This window comes from Carassius auratus, chromosome 8 (assembly GCF_003368295.1).
Source record: "Carassius auratus strain Wakin chromosome 8, ASM336829v1, whole genome shotgun sequence".
Classification (NCBI taxonomy): Eukaryota; Metazoa; Chordata; class Actinopteri; order Cypriniformes; family Cyprinidae; genus Carassius; species Carassius auratus.
This window is the reverse complement of record NC_039250.1, coordinates 13,274,291-13,292,929: the sequence shown is the minus strand read 5'-3', so window position 1 is coordinate 13,292,929 and position 18,639 is coordinate 13,274,291. Positions and strand designations below refer to the sequence as shown.

At 35.9% G+C, this 18,639-nt stretch overlaps 3 protein-coding genes across 7 annotated transcripts in view; 2 read left to right on the top strand and 1 right to left on the bottom strand.

Moving 5' to 3' along the window:
* LOC113107338 (actin filament-associated protein 1-like 2) overlaps window positions 1-5,036 on the top strand; it is a 46,131-nt gene extending 41,095 nt beyond the window's left edge. For all 4 annotated transcript variants that reach the window (XM_026269767.1, XM_026269765.1, XM_026269764.1 and 1 more), the window contains 3 exons: window positions 860-1,029; window positions 3,058-3,168; window positions 4,115-5,036. In XM_026269767.1, the coding sequence (XP_026125552.1) occupies window positions 860-1,029; window positions 3,058-3,168; window positions 4,115-4,141 (308 nt within the window). In that variant the 3' untranslated portion in view covers window positions 4,142-5,036. The remainder of the gene's footprint in view (window positions 1-859; window positions 1,030-3,057; window positions 3,169-4,114) is intronic.
* Window positions 5,037-6,574: 1,538 nt separating this feature from the next.
* On the top strand, window positions 6,575-15,407 carry LOC113107335 (protein FAM160B2-like). 2 transcript variants are annotated; one of them, XM_026269761.1, is made up of 17 exons: window positions 6,575-6,776; window positions 7,579-7,657; window positions 7,831-7,997; window positions 8,077-8,181; window positions 9,107-9,226; window positions 9,343-9,534; window positions 10,553-10,749; window positions 10,859-10,976; window positions 11,686-11,762; window positions 11,846-12,038; window positions 12,119-12,288; window positions 12,369-12,509; window positions 13,130-13,220; window positions 13,408-13,548; window positions 13,820-13,960; window positions 14,111-14,211; window positions 14,526-15,407. In XM_026269761.1, exons 1-17 carry the CDS (start codon window positions 6,726-6,728, stop codon window positions 14,626-14,628), a joined length of 2,187 nt encoding a protein of 728 aa, XP_026125546.1. In that variant the 5' UTR covers window positions 6,575-6,725; the 3' UTR covers window positions 14,629-15,407. The 2 variants fall into 2 exon arrangements, with proteins under 2 accessions (XP_026125546.1, XP_026125547.1); XM_026269762.1 differs by lacking the exon at window positions 6,575-6,776 and having other exon boundaries at window positions 7,579-7,667.
* Window positions 15,408-15,559: 152 nt separating this feature from the next.
* On the bottom strand, window positions 15,560-18,491 carry LOC113107337 (8-oxo-dGDP phosphatase NUDT18-like). The gene is made up of 4 exons (XM_026269763.1): window positions 18,342-18,491; window positions 17,805-17,963; window positions 16,640-16,853; window positions 15,560-16,541 (listed from the first exon to the last, which is right to left on the bottom strand). The coding sequence occupies exons 2-4, from the start codon at window positions 17,946-17,948 to the stop codon at window positions 15,916-15,918; spliced, it is 984 nt and encodes a 327-aa protein (XP_026125548.1). The 5' UTR covers window positions 17,949-17,963; window positions 18,342-18,491; the 3' UTR covers window positions 15,560-15,915.
* Between the last annotated feature and the right edge of the window lie 148 nt (window positions 18,492-18,639).

Genomic DNA, 18,639 nt, shown 5'->3' with positions numbered 1-18,639 from the left:
ACACAAACACACACACATATCCTCTAAGATTCTTCAGGAAAAACCACGAGAATATCATGTTTTCTTTTTGAACCCAACTTTCCAGAAAGTGCACTAATCGGGGAAGAGATTAAAAGAGGGTGAAAGTAGAAAATCAATAAACATCCACGAAACTGAAATAAGAATACACCTTTTAGAAAATAAATGCTCTTAAGACACTTTTCAGACTCAAACTAGCTGCATTTGCCTATTAACAATGTGCAACATGGGACAAACATGCATCAGAGGGGAATTCTGTTTATTTTTTCTAAAAGTCTTGAAGGTTTCCACACATTGTCATTTCCACCACATCTCAAGTCATGTCTAGTGATTAAAAGCATTCTGTGGTGGCATAACACAAAATACCAGCTTAATTAGAAACTACGCACAATAGAAATATTCCACTCACAAGCTCTTTACTGACACTGTTCATATTGTTTATTATATTAGTGGTTGTTTTTTATACCAAAAAAAAAAAAACCGTTATAAACATTTCTGTTCAAATAAATTGTTTTGCATTTAACTTTCTATTCATCAGAGGATCCCAAAAAATGCATCACAACAATAAAACATTGATAAGAAAAAAAGCAGCAAATCAATATTTCATAAGAATTTGTGAAAGATCACTTGACACTGAATAATGACGCTGAAAAGTCAGCTTTGCATCACTGAAATAAACTACATTTTTAAATATATTACAGTAGAAAACAGTTCAATTAGTGTTTTTACTCTATTTTTGATCTACTAAATACAGCATTGGAGAAAATATAAGAGACTTCTTTTAAAAACATTCGTCTTAGGTGATTGGTAGTGCATATCATGTGTGTGTTTATGTTTTTAGGTACAAAAGTGTTTGAGTTTGAGAGGGGTGTGCAGAAGCTGGACCTGACAGGAAAGAGACGTGTGCCGTTGCGAGCAGGGTCAGAGGTCAACCTCATGAGTGTGGGGACGAAGCCAGCTAAACGGAACTCCTTCAGACGCTCCCTCGCTTTCTGCACTGAACGAGCACAGGTAACAACCTCCAATTACAATATAAGCACTGTGCCAATGCCATGATACAATGCTTCTCATTCCATGATATTTTCATATTCATGCATCATGGTATTTGGTACTGCAAGGCACTTCAAAAATACCATGGTGGTTCTACACTTACAAAAAAGTGCCAAACATAACCACTGTCCTCCCGTGTTTTTTGTTTGGACATTGTAGTACCTTGGAATCTTCATGGAATACTAAGTAAATTCTTGGAATATTTGGTAAATACTTAAAAAATAGTTAAAATAGTTTTTAACTGGTATATTTTCCGTTTTCAATTTTAGTTATAGTTATTTTATGTGCTATTGTCAATTTTTCTTGGTTTTTAAATATACACTCTAAAAGATTCTGGGTTAAAAAAACCAGCTTGGGTTATTTGGCAACCCAGCACTGGGTAAATGTATTGGACAGAATACATTATACATAACATTTTTATTATTAAGCAAGAACACATGGACAAAATACAAGACAAATTGAATTTATTTGGGTGAATGAATGCAGTATAGTCTACAATATTACATACATTTAACTCATTCAACAAGCATTTTAGAAAAAAAATAAATAATATAATATAAAGTATAATTTTAATTTAAGTGTATTCAACCATTCTCTGTAATCACGTTTTGCCGAAAAAGTGCTTATTCTCGTGCCAGTGTGTCGCCAAAATCTGAGCCGGTGAAGGGCTGCTGTTCGCAGGGGATCTTCACTCGAATTTCACTCGTAGCTGAAAGATGCTGTTATTTATTCTAAAACCTTCCCATAAACAAGAGATCAGAGAACATGTTTTAAAGGTATTGTTCACCCAAAAATGACAATGTGATGTTTATCTGCTTACTCCCTGGGCATACAAGATGTAGGTGACTTTGTTTCTTCAGTAGAACACAAACTGAGATTCGTAACAAACCGTTGCAGTCTGTCAGTCTTATAATTGATGTGAATGGGAATCACATCTAAAACATACAATAAAACTTAAAAAACACAACATACACAAACAAAACCAAATGAAACCCTCGTGACAATACATTGATGTGTAAAGACACAAAACGATCGGTCTGTGCAAGAAACTGAACAGTATTTATATTGTTTTTTACCTCTGATTTGCACAATTTCTGAACTTTTTGAACTCTCCTGAAGATGTCCTGTTGAAGATGACACTTAGGTACAGAAAAACTAACAAGCACCTGGGTAAAAAAAATATACAAAATATTTTGAAGAAGAAAAAAAAGAACCCAGAATTTTTGAGAGTGTATCTATGTATTTTTTATTTCTTTTTTATTTTAGTAAAACTAGCAACTAGCTGAAATAATTTAAGTTTAACCCTGGTATGATGGCATTACCATCACTGTATCATGGCACTTCCACAGTACCCTCTTGCACAAAAATAATGTCCAAAAACCACGGTATTTATCCTTGGTATATGGTCAAAAAAAAAAAAAAAAAAAAAAAACACGACAACAGCACAAACAAAAAACATGGTCATAACAGTATTTCTTGAAAGGGCTGATAGGAGCCGTTTAAATTTGCAGTTGGGTGGCAGTAAATGACTCTGAACTTTTATTACACTGCCACCTGTTGTTTGGATTGTGTAACTGCAACACGCTAATACTGATTTGCAAGATCAATTACATGGGACAAAGATGGGATTTCATTTTGGGCAACTATAAGGTGTTGTTTGGTGTCATAGTTCAGCTTTTAGTTCCAGACAGAAAGATTTTTGGCTACTGTTCGGTGCTTTGTTTGTCGGTTGTTGCTGCCGTTGTGAGTTCTGTAATTACAGTGGGTTGGATTGGGGGCCACTTCCTCCCAGAGGAGCAGAGAATAACGCTCAGATAAGAGCTGTTTTAACATCCTACTTCATCAAGCAAGTCTGATGACTTTGGACATTTTTTTAGATGTGACCGTGACTCTTGTTTGAGTCATTCAGGATATTTCAGCATTTCATCCCATAAAAGGAAATGTACATAACACACATAAACACTCACCTCTGTCTTTTGTCTCTTAAAGGGTGGATTTCTGACCCCACTCTTGAGAAGAACTGCCTCAGCAAAAAGCACCCTGAAGAAAGCCCCGTCTGCCCTGTTTATGGAGCATGGCAGGGTCTTCCAGAGGAAGAGGGTAAGATTCCTTCAGCATGAGCACAATGCACAGACTACCTCATGAGTTTATTGTTTTATTGGATTTCCAGATGACTCGGTGGATCAATTCCTAATGAAACTACAGATACAACTAAAACCAGACTCTGACTTGTGTTACTTTATTGACTTATTTTGAGTTTTGACCTAATGGACAAATGATTAAAACTCTCTGCAAAATATCTTCTTCCGTGTTGGACGGAAGAAGCTAAACTAATAATTAACTAACAGTCACAAATGATAAGATCAAGACCATCACGTCATTTTCCTCAGTAAATGTCACCCAGGGTCATTATTGATAAATAAATTATTAAAACATTTTTGTCAACTGAAATAAAGGAAGTAAAATAATAAAATTACAGGTCTTTATAAGCCTTAATTCACCCACTTAAATTGCCTTAAATTGCAGAAAGTCTTAAATTCATAAAGTTATGCCATTAAACGTTGCATTCACTGCAGCTAAATGAATATCACTGTCAGTATTTTTAACTTGTTTTCATGGTAAACCTAAATATACTTTAATGTCATTTCTATTGAAACGTATATGTCATGTATTTAAATATATTTATAATTACACATTTGTAATGATAAAATACATTAACTGTAATCAACTACAATTAAAATTATAGTCAAGTACTTTCCATATGCTTTAATATGTTATGTACTTCATTAAACCATGACTAAAGGTTATAAAAACATAATCATTTAAAATGTCATGTATTTAAAGTAAAACTTTTCATTTGACATTATGAACAATTGTGCTTTTTAATTAATAAATTGGCAAAACAATTTGAACCAGTTTGAAGTTGAAACAAATCACAAACTGGAAGAAAAATGACAGAAACGCTAAAAAACGAGTTATAATTACAACAGAAACAATTGTTCTGATCTTGTTCTGATCTTTAACCCCTTTCTGTCTGTGTTTGTAGGAGTGGGAAACCAAAGCTTCAGGTTGACATCAAGAGAAGACTCTCTCACATCCCCCTCATATTGTCAATATAATATTGCACTGAAAATAATATTCTTTCCAAGCATGTGGATCATGCAGTGGTTTGGATCTGTAAAGTCTGTGTTCTTTTTGTGGGGTACGTGGTACTTTTAAGAAACTAACTGACCAAGCAAACTCTTTACCAGCATATTCTGTCAGTATGCCAACTTTCATCGAGTTGCAAGATTGTTAGGGGAGCAACCGCCAAACATTTTACAATTGGAGTAAATGTCTTTTCAGATGATGCCGATGTACATTTCTTCAGAAATTAAAGAGAACTTTGACACCATCGTTTCAGGTATTGAATAACTCAGTGTCTAGGAGTTTTGTGTAGATCATTTATAGCACAGTATTTATCCTTATGTTAATCACTTTGCACTGATTTGAACCCGACCTAAACTGTGTTTGCGGTTTGTCAGAAAGGCATTGTCATGGTCAATCATCAGGAATCATCGGTGTGAAGATCAGACAGGATATGTGTATTGCTAACTGATTATTGAAGAGTAATTACCTCTGTCTTATTTTTATTTTCTCTAGACTCACAAACCTGTGGTAATTTATCAACATTTGTACTTTTTATTCCAATGCACATATAGTATATTATGTGTCGAGCTTTTCTAATAATGTGCCTTAACCGTGGTTTTTATCCATGTTTTTTATGAAGCTTTGATTTGTCTTTACAGCTGAAGAGATTTTGCTGGTATTGATCCCTCTTCAGGAAGGTTTTTTTTCTGTATAGTTTGGTAGCTTGGTTAAGACAAGGATGGCCTAATATTGCTGTACAAAACATAACTGTAAAGAACCAAAACACCACTGATGAACATATTTCTACAATAAATAATGTAATGCTGGATAAAGCATCATTTCTGTGTCTATGAATCTTGTTCTTTTCTGCTTGTTTTCTGTAGATACAGTATCATTCTGATGAATGTCTTCCTGTTTGTAGTGCAAAACCACATTTCAGTTTTCTCTGAGATCAAAAGTGTGAACTGAATGCAATGTTTTCTTGCACTTAATTGCATGGCAATTGCAAATAAATACTTATGCTTGAGTGCTTTTAACGTACTTAAGTAGTAGTTACATCTTTATACATAATTTCAAACTGGTGATGGGGTGTGACACGGTGACTAACAACAGAACAGATCTAATCAAACAAGCTTTACTGCTTTATAGTAACCCCACCCCGCAATGATTGTTAATCACTGTTAACACCTGCTATGAACCAGATTTATGTGTAGATAGAAATCAAAATACATATTCAACGTAATTAGGAAAATAAAATGACCAAAGAGTTCAAAATGAAATGATATTCAGTGAAATGCAATAAACTTGGAGCTGAAACTGAATGATTCTTGTGTTGTTGTCTTGATTTAAACACTTTAAACTCATGATTCAGATCCAGTGAGATGTGATGCAGCATCCAAAGACTTCAGTGCATGTTTATATAAACATCAGAATATAGTAGACGGAATGCAAACAATGTATTTTCCACAGATTACTGTGGACTGCAGGCCAGTGAAAGCTGTGTTCAGTGATATGAGAGTCATGGGTCCATATGCAGTAATATATTTATAGGTTAAAGGTTAATGTGAGCTCCAGCGCTTTTTTTTTTAGGTAAATCTCATTAGTCACAAACTGTTTTTTAATGGTGTAAATGCCAGGAAAATCAATAAAACAGCTTGTAAATGGTAAATTACCATATCAGTTGAAAACATAACATTTACCTCAGAATACCAACAAAATATCTTTGCCAAAATTAATTATTTACATTTTTTTAAAGCGATGAACTTTCACGTAATACCCAACTTTAATCTCATAAATTTTACTTTATTCTTCAAATATTATGGCACTAAAACACCACCATATTTACTAATGCAAACATTCTCTCGATGCGCAGTGGCCCAAAACAAAAAAGACAAAAAAATAAAAAATACAATAAAAAATCACTACTCACATTTGTTACAATTAATTTAATTTTGTCCTAGTGTTTAATTGAAGGCTTGGTGTATTCTCAGTGGAAAGGATGGCTACTTTCAATAGTCTTTCAATAAGAGACGATTCAAATGAAGGAAAGAGAATTGAAATGGTGCAGGTGTCACTGAAGCTTGATGTGATACAGTCTTTCCAAATAGCTACCAACCTCACAGTTTTTATTTATTATTTATTTATTTATTTATTTAAATAATTACATAGTTTTAAAATATGATGCAGTTCTATGGCAGCTGAAAAAAAAATACATATAGGCTATATTTATTAGTTGTATGGTGTTTATTAAATGTATAGCCTGTTTTATAACATTTTATGCGGTGCAGTTGATAATTTGGGGATATGGGGATAAATTCAAGGTAAATTGAAACTAAAATGTTGAATGTGTGCGCTGGGTCCAGTCTTCTCTGTCGTGTCAGAAGAGGTCAGTGTTAGCTGTCACTCACTATCACTATCGCTCGAGCTGAGCATAAACAATGTTTACACTCTTACACTAGCGCTGTATAACGATATAAAAATATCTCAGACTTCATGTAGAATTTGATCAGCTCTGCTGGGATCCAGCTATGGACATGTTTAATAAAGTGACAGCTTTTCTGCAGCAGGCCTTGGAAACAGTAAGTAAACACCGACTTTGAATATCTTTAAACTAGCCTGTTAGCTTAGCTTAGCTAATGTAGAACAACTCTCGAGACACGTAACGTTACCTGTTGCACAATTCTGTAAAACTTTATAGAAGTGTTATAGGCTCATTTAACTGCTCTGTATGAACGAAATATACAATTACAGATTGTCAGTGTGTTGTCACGACTTTCAGTACTTCATGTGAAGATATATACACGGTTTTAGGTTTAGCTTTTGTGCTACAGTAGTTGAACAGTTCTCTAAACTCTAGACTTGCGGTGTTTTTTCTATCTTTTATTGTTTATTAAGTTCATAGATGTGGGATTTTTAAATAGTAAACGATATATGTGAGAGATATATGTTTTTATTGATTACACACTGTTGGGTTTATCATTTGAGAGTGTTCATGTCTGGATAAGTTTCTGACAGGAAGAGAGAAAAATGTGCTCTAACACACACACACACACACACAGACACACACACACACACAGTCATAAAATATGAATACTTAATACATATTAGAAACCTAAATCACACCTAAAAGGTCTTGCCTTTATAAGAAAATGTATTTTTCCTAATCTTTTGAAAAGTAGTGTTTATATAAAATAAAAACTCATCTAATTTCTTATCTATGGATTTAACCTCTTTTTTATGCTTAGTACTCAAAACTACCTTTATGTTTTACAGTGAAGCATTTAGGATTTACAGGAACACAGTGTTTAATGATCGTATAGAATCAATGAAGTGTAATTTCAGTAAAATAGAAAACAGTTGATTCTGTTCTGACTCTTACAGAGGGAGCCGTCGATAAACCTGCTGGACTCTTTTGTGGATCACTGGAAAGCAGTAACCAACTATTACATCGAAACTACAGGTGAAACTATGTGTGTAAATTCAAGTTAAGCAGTAATTTACCATGCATTTGAGAGTTTATAACACACAAACTGAGTTAAACATTGAATTATGTCATGCATTAGGGAGAAAAAAAAAAGAGGAACGGTAAAGGAAAAACAAAATTTCAATTGTATGTTTGTCTCATGCACAAAGATGAGTCTCGTCCGGTGAAAAAGACAGACATCCCATGGCGGCTCAAACAGATGCTGGACATCCTGGTGTATGAGGAGACACAGCAAGGAGAGGAAACGGGCCCCTGCATGGAGTACCTGCTCCAGCACAAAATACTAGAGACACTTTGCACGCTGGGAAAAGCACAGGTACAAGAACACGGCCCCAAGACAGAGATTGGAGATATTTAAAGCTGTAACTGAACTGAAATATAGTTTCTTTGTACAGTATCCTCCTGGCATGAGTCAACAAGTGATGCTGTTCTTCTCTAAAGTCCTGAGCCAGATTCAGAAACCTGTGCTGCATTTAATCAACGTCTATCGGCCCGTACAGGTATGACATCATCGCATGAAAAAGAACTGCAAGAAGAAAAAATTAGTTGTTTTGAAAAAAAAAAAAATAATTATATATGGGTTTGGAACAATAGGTGTTTTTAAAAAACTAAAAACCGTTTTAAAATAATTTAAAATAACTGATATACTAACTGATGTAAGTAAAGTACAAATGCATTCAAAAGATTGGGGTTGATAATATTTTTATATTTTTTACTATACTATAAAACAGAAAAAAATGTGAAACAACTCTTTTCTGTTGTAATATATTTGAAAATATGATTTATTTCTGTAATCAAAGCTAAATTGTCAGCATCATTACTCCAGTCTTCAGACTGTCACATGATCCTTCAGAAATCATTTTAATGTGCTGATATGTTTTCAAGAAACATTTCTTATCAATGTTGGACACAGTTTTGACATATTTTTGTAGAAATCGTGATACATTTTTTCAGTTCTTCGCATTAATAGAAAGTTCAAATAAACAGAGTTTATCTGAAATATATATTTATATATGTGACCCTGGACCACAAAACCAGTCATAAGGATCAGTTTTTGAAAATTGAGATTTATATATCATCTGAGAGCTGAATGCATAACCTGTCCATTTATGTATGGTTTGTTAGGAAATATTTGGCTTTTAAAGTTGTCTAAATGATGTTCAAAAATTAAGCTTTGATATATTTACAGTAGGAAATTTCTTCATGGAACATGATCTTGAAAATTTGTACACTGTATCATGATTTAGAATTTTATAGCAATGTAGATTTTTAACATTTGGAAAGCATATTCGGTAGAATCATAATTTTTTTATGCCGTGAAGCATGTGTTTTCCGTTAATTTGCATGGAAAATTAGTTGCATTCCAATGAATTGTAACTTGAAAATAAAATTTATTTTTTTCTTTTTTGTCACTTTCTGTTATAGAAACTTATCCATCTTTGTGGACTCCCTGATTCAAAGACTGAAACAGAGGAGTCTCAGTTTCTGTTTGCTGTTTGCGCTCGTGTCAAAAAAGACCCTTATGTCCTCAACTATATCCTCGAGGTACTTTCTTCACTTTTCTTCTGTCATTGCTGCACTGATTGACTGACATTTAAACTCATTTAGAATAGAAAGCTGTGATAAGTGAATAACAAACACACCACATCTCCATCACAAAGATTAGCAAAGACTCTCAGAAGAGGTGCAGCTCTACCTCAGACGAGGCTGTGGAGGAGGGCTGCAGTGGATCCTCCAGTCCTGAGGGGGCTCCCTCGTCCTCCTGCTCGGCCCGCAGCGGAGCTCACCCCTCCAGCCCACCTCAGACAGCCACAGGCATTATCCCTGTACTCATGCACCTGGGGAAGAGTCAGGTGAGTCATTGTGAAGAGATGGAGGATTGAGGATGGCTTGGATGTGCAACTCAACAGAGCTGTTGAGACTTATTCACATCAAGTCTGACCTTTGAAGTTGTAAAGTTAATTTAAATGTACACAGTGCATCCCAAATGAGCTGATTTTATGTGATTTTGTGATTTAGGCATTGTATATGAGTTGCAGTGTATTTTGTTCAAGACTTGTATATATGTAGATAAAAAAATATGTTGCTGAATGTATGTACACCACAATCAAGGAAGGTTATTTTAGTAATAGTTTTCACAAAACTATATGCACATTTGGTGTTTAATTGTTAAACTAAAACAAGCACTGGCTTAAAAATACATTTTTTAAAATATTTTTCTTTCAGTTCTACTCTAGACCCTCAAGCTCTTGGTCCATGGTTTATTAAAAAATAATAAAGAATAAAAGTAAAGAATAAAGTATTTAATCTATTTGTATTTATTAATATTAATTTTGTTTGTTAGAAGGTTTACTTTTTCCTTTTTTTTATTTTAGATTTAATGTTATGTACATTTTAACCTTGTATGCTTTTATGCACCATTTTTAAGATTTAGACAACATATACAGTAGAGTCACCGAATCTTTACCCAATGTTTCAGTGTAAAATTAGGGTGCCATACACTCTGTGAAGTGGACCCTCAAAATAATGTCTAATTTATGTCTCTCTCTGTTAGAGAAAATGATCCTTGAACCTTGGTTTGGTCAAGAACCCATGTGCTCAATAATCAGTACAATTGTTTGCTGTGTATTTGTAAAAATACAGTTTATAGTTCAGTGATGTGTTGTGCATTAAAGCCAAAGAATTATAAAAATGAGTATAAAAAGAATAAAAGTATAAAAATGAGAATATGCGACTTGTTGTAGATGGTTTCTGTATTAAATTTAATTTGTGAACTTCTGTGACATTTATTAGATGAACACATGTTTAGTCCAGAGCACTGGAGTTCATAATCATAGTTTTAATGAGACTCTCTGTCCCTCCTGCTCTTAGAAAAGTCGTGTTGCGCTCAGATCCATGGAGAGTCTGCTGCTGCTGGTCAGTTCACCTCAGGAGGACACTGGACATCTGCTGGCTGAGGGAACGCCACTGTGTCATCTACTCGCTCAGAGACTGACTGAACTTTACTGCCTCATACCCTCATCACTCGACCCTGCAGACATTCACAGCTACTCCGGCGCACAGTGGAGGTGTGTGTATGCTATGAACCCATGAAGTGTTTATACTCCCTTTATTTGTGGACATGCTTGTTATCTGGCTATTGTAAATATGAATCCTGAAGATTGTGTTGGTTTACAGGGATCAGTTCACACAGGACAGTACAGAGGAGAGCCAGTCGTTTCCTGGCAGTGAGAACGTCCACAGCTTCTTCTGCTTTTTGGATTACTGCAGTGATCTCACCAAGGAAGCACCAACGGTTTGACAAAATCATTAATTCGGTGTTAATTCATTTTAGTTTGAAAATAATAATAACGTTGAATAAAGTTGACTTTGCTGAGTGTAAGACACTTTTTCAAGTTTCCAGAAATGGCTAATAGTAAGAACACTAGCTTTAAACAACCCCAAAATAACAGAGAATTAGAAGTTATTAAAACCCTTGACGATACTTCCAAATAGACAAATTTAACTCCCCATGAATTCTGGTCCACATTAGCTCATCCTGGTCTTTTTTTCATCCTTTTTATGTATTTGAAGGCTGCTTTTAGTTGTATTTGTTTTTGGTTTTATATTTTGTTTTGTTTTACCTTTTACTTTTTTTGTGATTTGATTTAGAGTTTTTTCATGTTTTTTGTTTTTAGGTTTGAAGGCTGTTTTAAGTTGTGTTTGTTTACATTTTTGCTTAATTATTTTGTTTGAGTTTTTTGTTTTTGTGATGTTTAAAGGCTGTTTTAAAGAAGTTGTATTTGTTAGTTTTTTTACTTTTTAAAAAAATAAAATCTTTTTTTTTTTTTTTTTGTCATTTTGTTGTCATCTTAGTTTTGTTAATGTGATGTTTGAAGATTGTTTTTTTTAAGTTGTATTTGTTTTTTATGTACTTTTTAATAATTAAGATTTGTGGTATAAAAATTGTCATAATGATTATAAACATATTCCACATTATTATGCATATTTATGTTTTCCTGTAGGTTCTTGGTGTTAAAATGGCCAGAGCAATTCACCTTCAGTTGCTTGAAGGAGTCATTCAGCCTCATCTGCTTCAGATGTTAGTAGAAAACATGAATCAGAATTGTGAGCTTGTAGTGATACAGGAAGAGTAATGCTCATTTTAAAACTGTGTTTGTCCAGGTCAGAGGTCGGTATCCTGGTGCACACCGCTCTGCTGTCCTGTTCTGTTCGTCACATACGTTCTCCTGCGCTCCTGGAGGAACTGGTTCAGTTTCTGCTGGGCTGCGACACACATGGTGAACAGCGACAGGACACACATACACACCTTCTACGTTACCGCCTTATCGAACACTGCAACCACATCTCAGACGAGGTAACTGGGCTAAATGATTGATACGTTTTCACTTTTGAGAGCATCACTGTGTGTTAACTGATTATTTTGCCTTTTGTTAGATCAGTATCACAACGTTACGTCTCTTTGAGGAGCTTCTACAGAAGCCCAGCAAGAGCATCTTAACCAATCTGGTGCTGCGTAACCTTGAGAAGCGCAGCTACAGGCTGCCCGGGTCAGGGGTCACGGACGAGAGACATGGAGTCGAGAGTGATGTCCTGGAAGAGTCTGAGTGAGCAGAGAGACTGGACACAGATTCTCTTACTGCTCACAGTGGCTTATCATTGATCTTTCATTGTGTTTCTCCATCAGGGGACTGGAAGAGGATCCCTTCTTCACAGACATGTATGAAGACAGTGGGCTCGGAGGCCAGGAGCCTCTTCTGTCTCTACCCAATGTCAGAGAGAGACGTAATCCCAGTGCGCACACACAAGTTGCTGACATCGTCAATAGGTATACTTTTTTGGTTTGTAATACAGAACTGATTTTTTAAAAGTTAATAGTAGCATCCTTACAGTACTGCACTTACAGGACTGTGAAAAAGTGTTTGTGCCCTGTCTGGTTTCTGTATTTTTCCGTATTGTTACACTAAAGTTCAGCCGATCTTCAACCAAAGCCTGTGATTTTTATTAATGAATAGTTTTGCATGCATTGAATTTATTAGAAGAAATGTGTAATTTTACAAAATGCTTCTATTTCAAATAAATGCTGTTGTTTTAAGCATTCTGTTTATCAAAGAATGAAAATTGTAAAAAGTTTACTAAATACATAAGACACACATGCTGTATATACGTGTGCTTATATGTATGTGTATATGTATACAGTATATATGTACACACACACACACACACACACACACATATATTTGTGTGTGTGTACATATACATATATATTTTTGTTAGGTATTACCCTACATTCTTGGCCAATATGACACAGATATCGACACATTCCCGTATCTTTAGAGTGGTTAAATATCATAGTCATAGTCATTGTTATTTGGTCTTGATTATATGTGTGATGTTGGTTTATTGCTAGTCCATATGTTGATTCTAATTTGTTTTTAATTTTATTAGCTTCTTGTGTTTAGTGCCCCAAGAAGCAAAAACATCCCATCTGGTGCAGGAAGCAGGATATGACACGTATGTTCACGATGCACACAAGCTGGTGAGTTGACACACTGAAAACAAAAAACTAAATAAAAGCCAGTGTTTTTGTTACATACTCCGCTGATGTGTGTTACTGTGTAGTTTTACTTCATGCAATCAGTCAAGCCTCATGCACAGAGACTGTCAGCTGTGATTAAAAACTCAAATATTCTGCCACTGAAACCGTCCTCTCTTCCTCTCACTAGTTAAAAGAATGTATGGCTCTTTCACGGGACTGGAACTGGCCAGATTCTGCCAAAACCACTGAAACCAACCCCGCTACAGACTTCTATGAAGGGCACTTCCTGCAGATCCTGTTTGACCGGATTGCACGCATACTAGAGCAGGTAGAGTAGTACACCAAAACAGATTTTCATTTTATATAGTTTAATTTTGCTTTCAGTACTGCATGCAGAATAGTAAAACGTTCAAAATTATGATGTTTTGTCAAAAATGGCTAAAAAAGCATTCAAAATGTTTGATAGCTTCTCTCAACACTTCTTAGGACCTGTAAATTAAATATATAGTCATTAACATAATAATAATAATTTTGTTCAACAAACTATTTCCGTTCTTTTATTTTTTTCCACTGTATTTCTCAATGTTTCCCTCGGCCAGCCGTATGAGCTGAATCTTCAGGTGACGTCAGTCCTGTCCAAGTTAGCAGTGTTTCCTCACCCTCACCTGCACGAGTACCTGCTGGACCCGTACATCAGCCTGAGCCCTGGAGCCCGGTCGCTCTTCTCCACTCTAGTCAGGGTGAGATAAAGCTGCCCGTGTGTGAGAGAAATCATCATGTTGTTGTGAATGAAAGCTGCTTGGCCAATGTATCTGATGCAGGCTTTGTGAACGGAGTAGCCCTGTCTGCCTCATTTATCAGGAAAACATGAGAACTGTGTTCTCCTGCAGGTGATCGGAGAATTAATGCAGAGGATCCAACACATCCACAGTGTGACAGACAAACTGATGCTGATCAGGAGACAGCTGATGGGACTGGAGGAGGAGACAATGTAAGACTCTTGATGCTAGGAGGCACTTGGGAAAAATGTAAAAACTAACATCAGCTCAAAATTTTAAGCAGGTTTGATATTCTCCAAATGTGCCCACCATACACTTCAAAATATTCTAATAGATCTGTCAACTCAAATCTACGCAGACTGGCTCTGACTTTTGGCAACTAGCATTGACTTGCAGAAATCTGGGTGAAAATTGTGTAGTTAATTCAATCCTTAATTACAACAACATTGTGTTGACAACAATACTTAATGTGGAAATGTCAGGCTGATTAAATGTTTTGACATTTCTTGTCTGTTCTCTCTGTCAGGGTGGATTATGTGACCCTGTTGAAGGGTGTGATCGTTCTGGAGGAGTTCTGCAAGGAACTGGCTGCTATAGCATTTGTCAAACTCCCCATAGAAGAGCAGTGAACTCATGATGCTGAAACCAAAGACAATACGACGGATCAGCATCCAACAACATCTGCTGGAGGACTCCATCACTGGCACAAAGTGGATTTGCACAGAACTGAGTTAAGTGGCAGTATGTATAGATATACAAGTCACTGTTGTCAGGGAGGGGTCGAGCTGTCTGATGACAGTTTTGCTCAATATAAAATATTTATAAAATCCAGACTGGATTCCACAATGACTGTGTGATGTACGAACGAAGTCGCTTTTTCTCCACAGCTGCACATCTTTCTGTATAATTACATTTCACTTTGTGTGGAGGCAATAGAAAAAAAACTGTCTCTTGCACACTATTTAAATTTTATACTATATTCTATATTTTATAGAAGTTTTAGACCCAATCAGTAACTTCCCTCTGTTAATGTTTTTTTTTTTTTTTTGCATTCAGATATATATGCTATTGAAAACCTGATTTCAGATCACAATTCTTACACTATCAATTTTAGGCAATTGTACATCCCCCTCTTCAGCTTTTCTATCTGAATAACAAACTGGAGTTTAGTATATCATAATGGTGTGTAAAGTAATGTTATTTATCTTTAATTGACTTTCTGAAGCCTGTGAATAATCAGTGTTGTTGTATATTTCTGTTTGGTCTGTGAGGATGTGATTTGCTATTGGCCGGTACTCACAACAGATCTTTATTTTCTATAGAGGTCTGGCAACTGCAAGCAATACATGCTTAATTCTGTTGTCACAGCAATCAATTAAACTATTCATGCAGATTTCAGTGCATCAAATTTCTCTGTGGTCTCAACTCTTTTAAATGCAGTCGGGATACAGAAACTAAATATGGCTTCATGAAGAGTTTTGCTGCACAAGGTAGTTTTGAAGTTGTGAAACAAAAATAAAACTTATGATAATACGAATGTATTGAAAACCATCAATATGAGGCTCCATGTGATACTGATTCTGCAACGTTTTTCTTATTTTCAAGTAATTCATAATAGTGAAACTGGATATTAATTAAAAAAATGAATCATTAATTAATTCTTCTGTGCCATTGTTATAGTTGCACTGTGGATGCCTCTATTCTTTTAGATTTAGAATTAAACTCATTTTGAAAACTATATCGTTACCGTTATAATTATTGTACTTGGTGTAAGCCGGCAGCATTAATGCTGAAAGGGACAGTTTGAGGTAAAGCTGCTGGAATAAAACCGTAGCCAGATCAGAAATAAACTTCACAGCACCATGAGTGTTAAACGTCTTGAGTAAAGAATCCAGGAGAAGCTGCTGTGTTCCCATTCATATGCTCTGAACAGGCAGGACAGAGCCTTCCTCGATCTTTTGCAGGATCTCAGTCCTCAGGCTCTGATTGGTCACCTCATGCCATCTGAACCCAGCATCCTCTGGTTTGGGTGGACTGCTGAGACTGATTTCCTCCTCTTCCTCGTTATACTCCAGCAGCACAAGAGTGTTCAAACAGACTCCATCGGTTTGGCCGGGAGCTCTCCCGTTGTGCTGCACTCCCAGAATCCCACAGGTGTTCACGCTTAGCTGCTCATACCTGGAGGGCATGCAATACTTAACCAGCTGTTTTGCTGTGAATGTGAGAGTTTGTGCTTCGACGGAGGCTGCAACAGGAAGTTGGGCGTCTTTGCTCAGCAACAGCCATATGCGTTCTTCCTCACCGTTTTCAGGGTTAGCGTCGCTGGAGGTGAATGCGAGAAGAAGCCTTTGGCAGACGACGTCGCAGGGAAGGTCGACAGGCTGTAACTCTGAGAACCAGGGACTTTGGCGATATCTTATCCCAGCATCAATGAGGGTGAGAATGTCAAGTTTACGGATATTCTTAGGCAGAGTTTCGCGGTTGTACCACTGAGCTTGCAGCGAGTCAGCGTTTGCTTCTTCTGGTGTCTTCAGAGAGCCCCCTGGTGGATGGAAGAACAGTGAGAGAACCACTGAGCAACTGTGTGACAATTATATAACTACATTAACAAGCAAGTTATAGAACCTTTACATATCTAACCTGTTTTCTCTGCTAGAAAAGCAAAGCGGATCCAGCTTGGCCCTTTTTCTTGGATCTGCAGCAGTGTGATTGGCTGACAGTCTATTCCCGCCTCCTCCTGCACCTCTCTCTTTAGGGCTTCTTCAATACTTTCACCATCTTCTATACGACCTGCAGGGAGATACCATGAACCAAGACACACTGCCTTTGCCTCCTGAATCATCAGCACCTCGTTCTGTCAAACAAAGACACATATGCACAACTTAAAGCTTACTAGTAAAATACATAAATAGTTAAAGTGGTTAAAAAATAAATTTTTTAGTTAATTTAATAGTTAATGATACATTTTTCTAGTTTGTTGTGACAGTAATATAAAACTTCACATTACATAGCCAGAGCGACTTTTCTCTGATGTAACATATGTAATTTTCTGTAAAATCTAGGCTCACTGACAGTTCTGCAATATAAATGATTATTATAAGTTTATTAAAGTGTAAGACATGGCTTAGTTACATGGTGTTGCTTTAAAGACAGGCATTTTACATTATTGAGAAAACATCTTTGCATGGATGTAAGAACATATATGTACAAGTACATGTATTTTGACTTTTATGAGCTCCTAGCCATAAATATTAATATTATTCTGCACCTAAAACTTTTGGAATAACAAGGTTTATTAATTACTATGTATGTGATAATTGCAAATAAAGGATTTAAAATTTGGCTAAATGAAAAAAAAAAAAATACAGCAAGACGGTTAATTAGGAAGGTCAGTTATCTTTACTTAGGCTATTGTTTTTATTTACTTTGTATTTATCACATGTATTTTTAAGAAGTTTAATGACAGAGTCTAAGTTAATCAGCTCTAAACCAACTAACAGAAATATGTTCTAAAAGGTTCTAAAAGGTCTAAAATCTGTTAAATATCTTAAATTGTTGTTCTTTCTCATGCGAGAGGTAACGTTCTATCTTATCATTATGCAAACCTGAAACATCTGAAAAGCAGATAACATTCAACAAACGTTCTGTTGATGTTACCGGGAGAACGTTCGTTTATAACCTTGCCAGAACGTTAGCCAAACTTCTGAGACCGTTCTGTTAGCAATGAAACCCGAATTTTTTTGTGGATGCTTTCATACGACGTTTTCCAAGCAAAGAATGCACTATGTAGCGATTCTGACCGTACCTTAGAGTTGAAGATGAGCGCACAGACAGCAAAGCATGTGTTTTTGCGTGTGACTGGCTTCTTGTGTTCAGGAGCGAAGTGGAGCTCGGTCACTTCCAGTCCCTCTCCCTTCAGAAGCATCTCCACCGTCTCCTCCAGGGACATGATGAAACAGACTCTCTAAACATATGTAGAAATAATGTCTATCAATAATGTGTATCGTTAACTAGGCATACTGTACATTTATGAAATGCTACTGGTTAAGGGATTTTTTTTTTTTTTTTCAAACAACCTGTCCGACCTGTTCATGTAATAATCGCACACACCTTACAAATAATGTATGAATAAAAGTCAAAACCGAGAAAATTATGTTTAGAGGATTTGATGTCGATTGTTTCATCAGCATTTATTATAATTATTTCATTAAGATAAACCAAGTGCGGTGGCATGACACCCGCGACAAGCAAACAGGTTTATTCAGAATGAAAACAAACGCGTATTTTACTTCTATCTCATTTCATTCTGTAGAAATTACAGCAAAGTAAATAAAAGACTTGCCTGATGATCGATATGATAGTCTCAGTTTCTCGCGTGCATCGAGGACACCGACATCACCATAATGAGGATAAGACTTTCTCTTTCGACTTCACCTGATGCCTGTTTCCGGGTTTTCCAACACATGAACCACAATAACTACATTCATCAAACAAAAGCTGCTATGATTTCTTGCCAAATCTATCTGGATAATCTTGGAAAGCACAGTTGCAGGCTGTGAAAATTCAAATGTTCTCTCTTGTAACAAACTGATTTAACTAGAATTAAAACTCCCATCAACGTTACTGTTAGGCTATTTGTT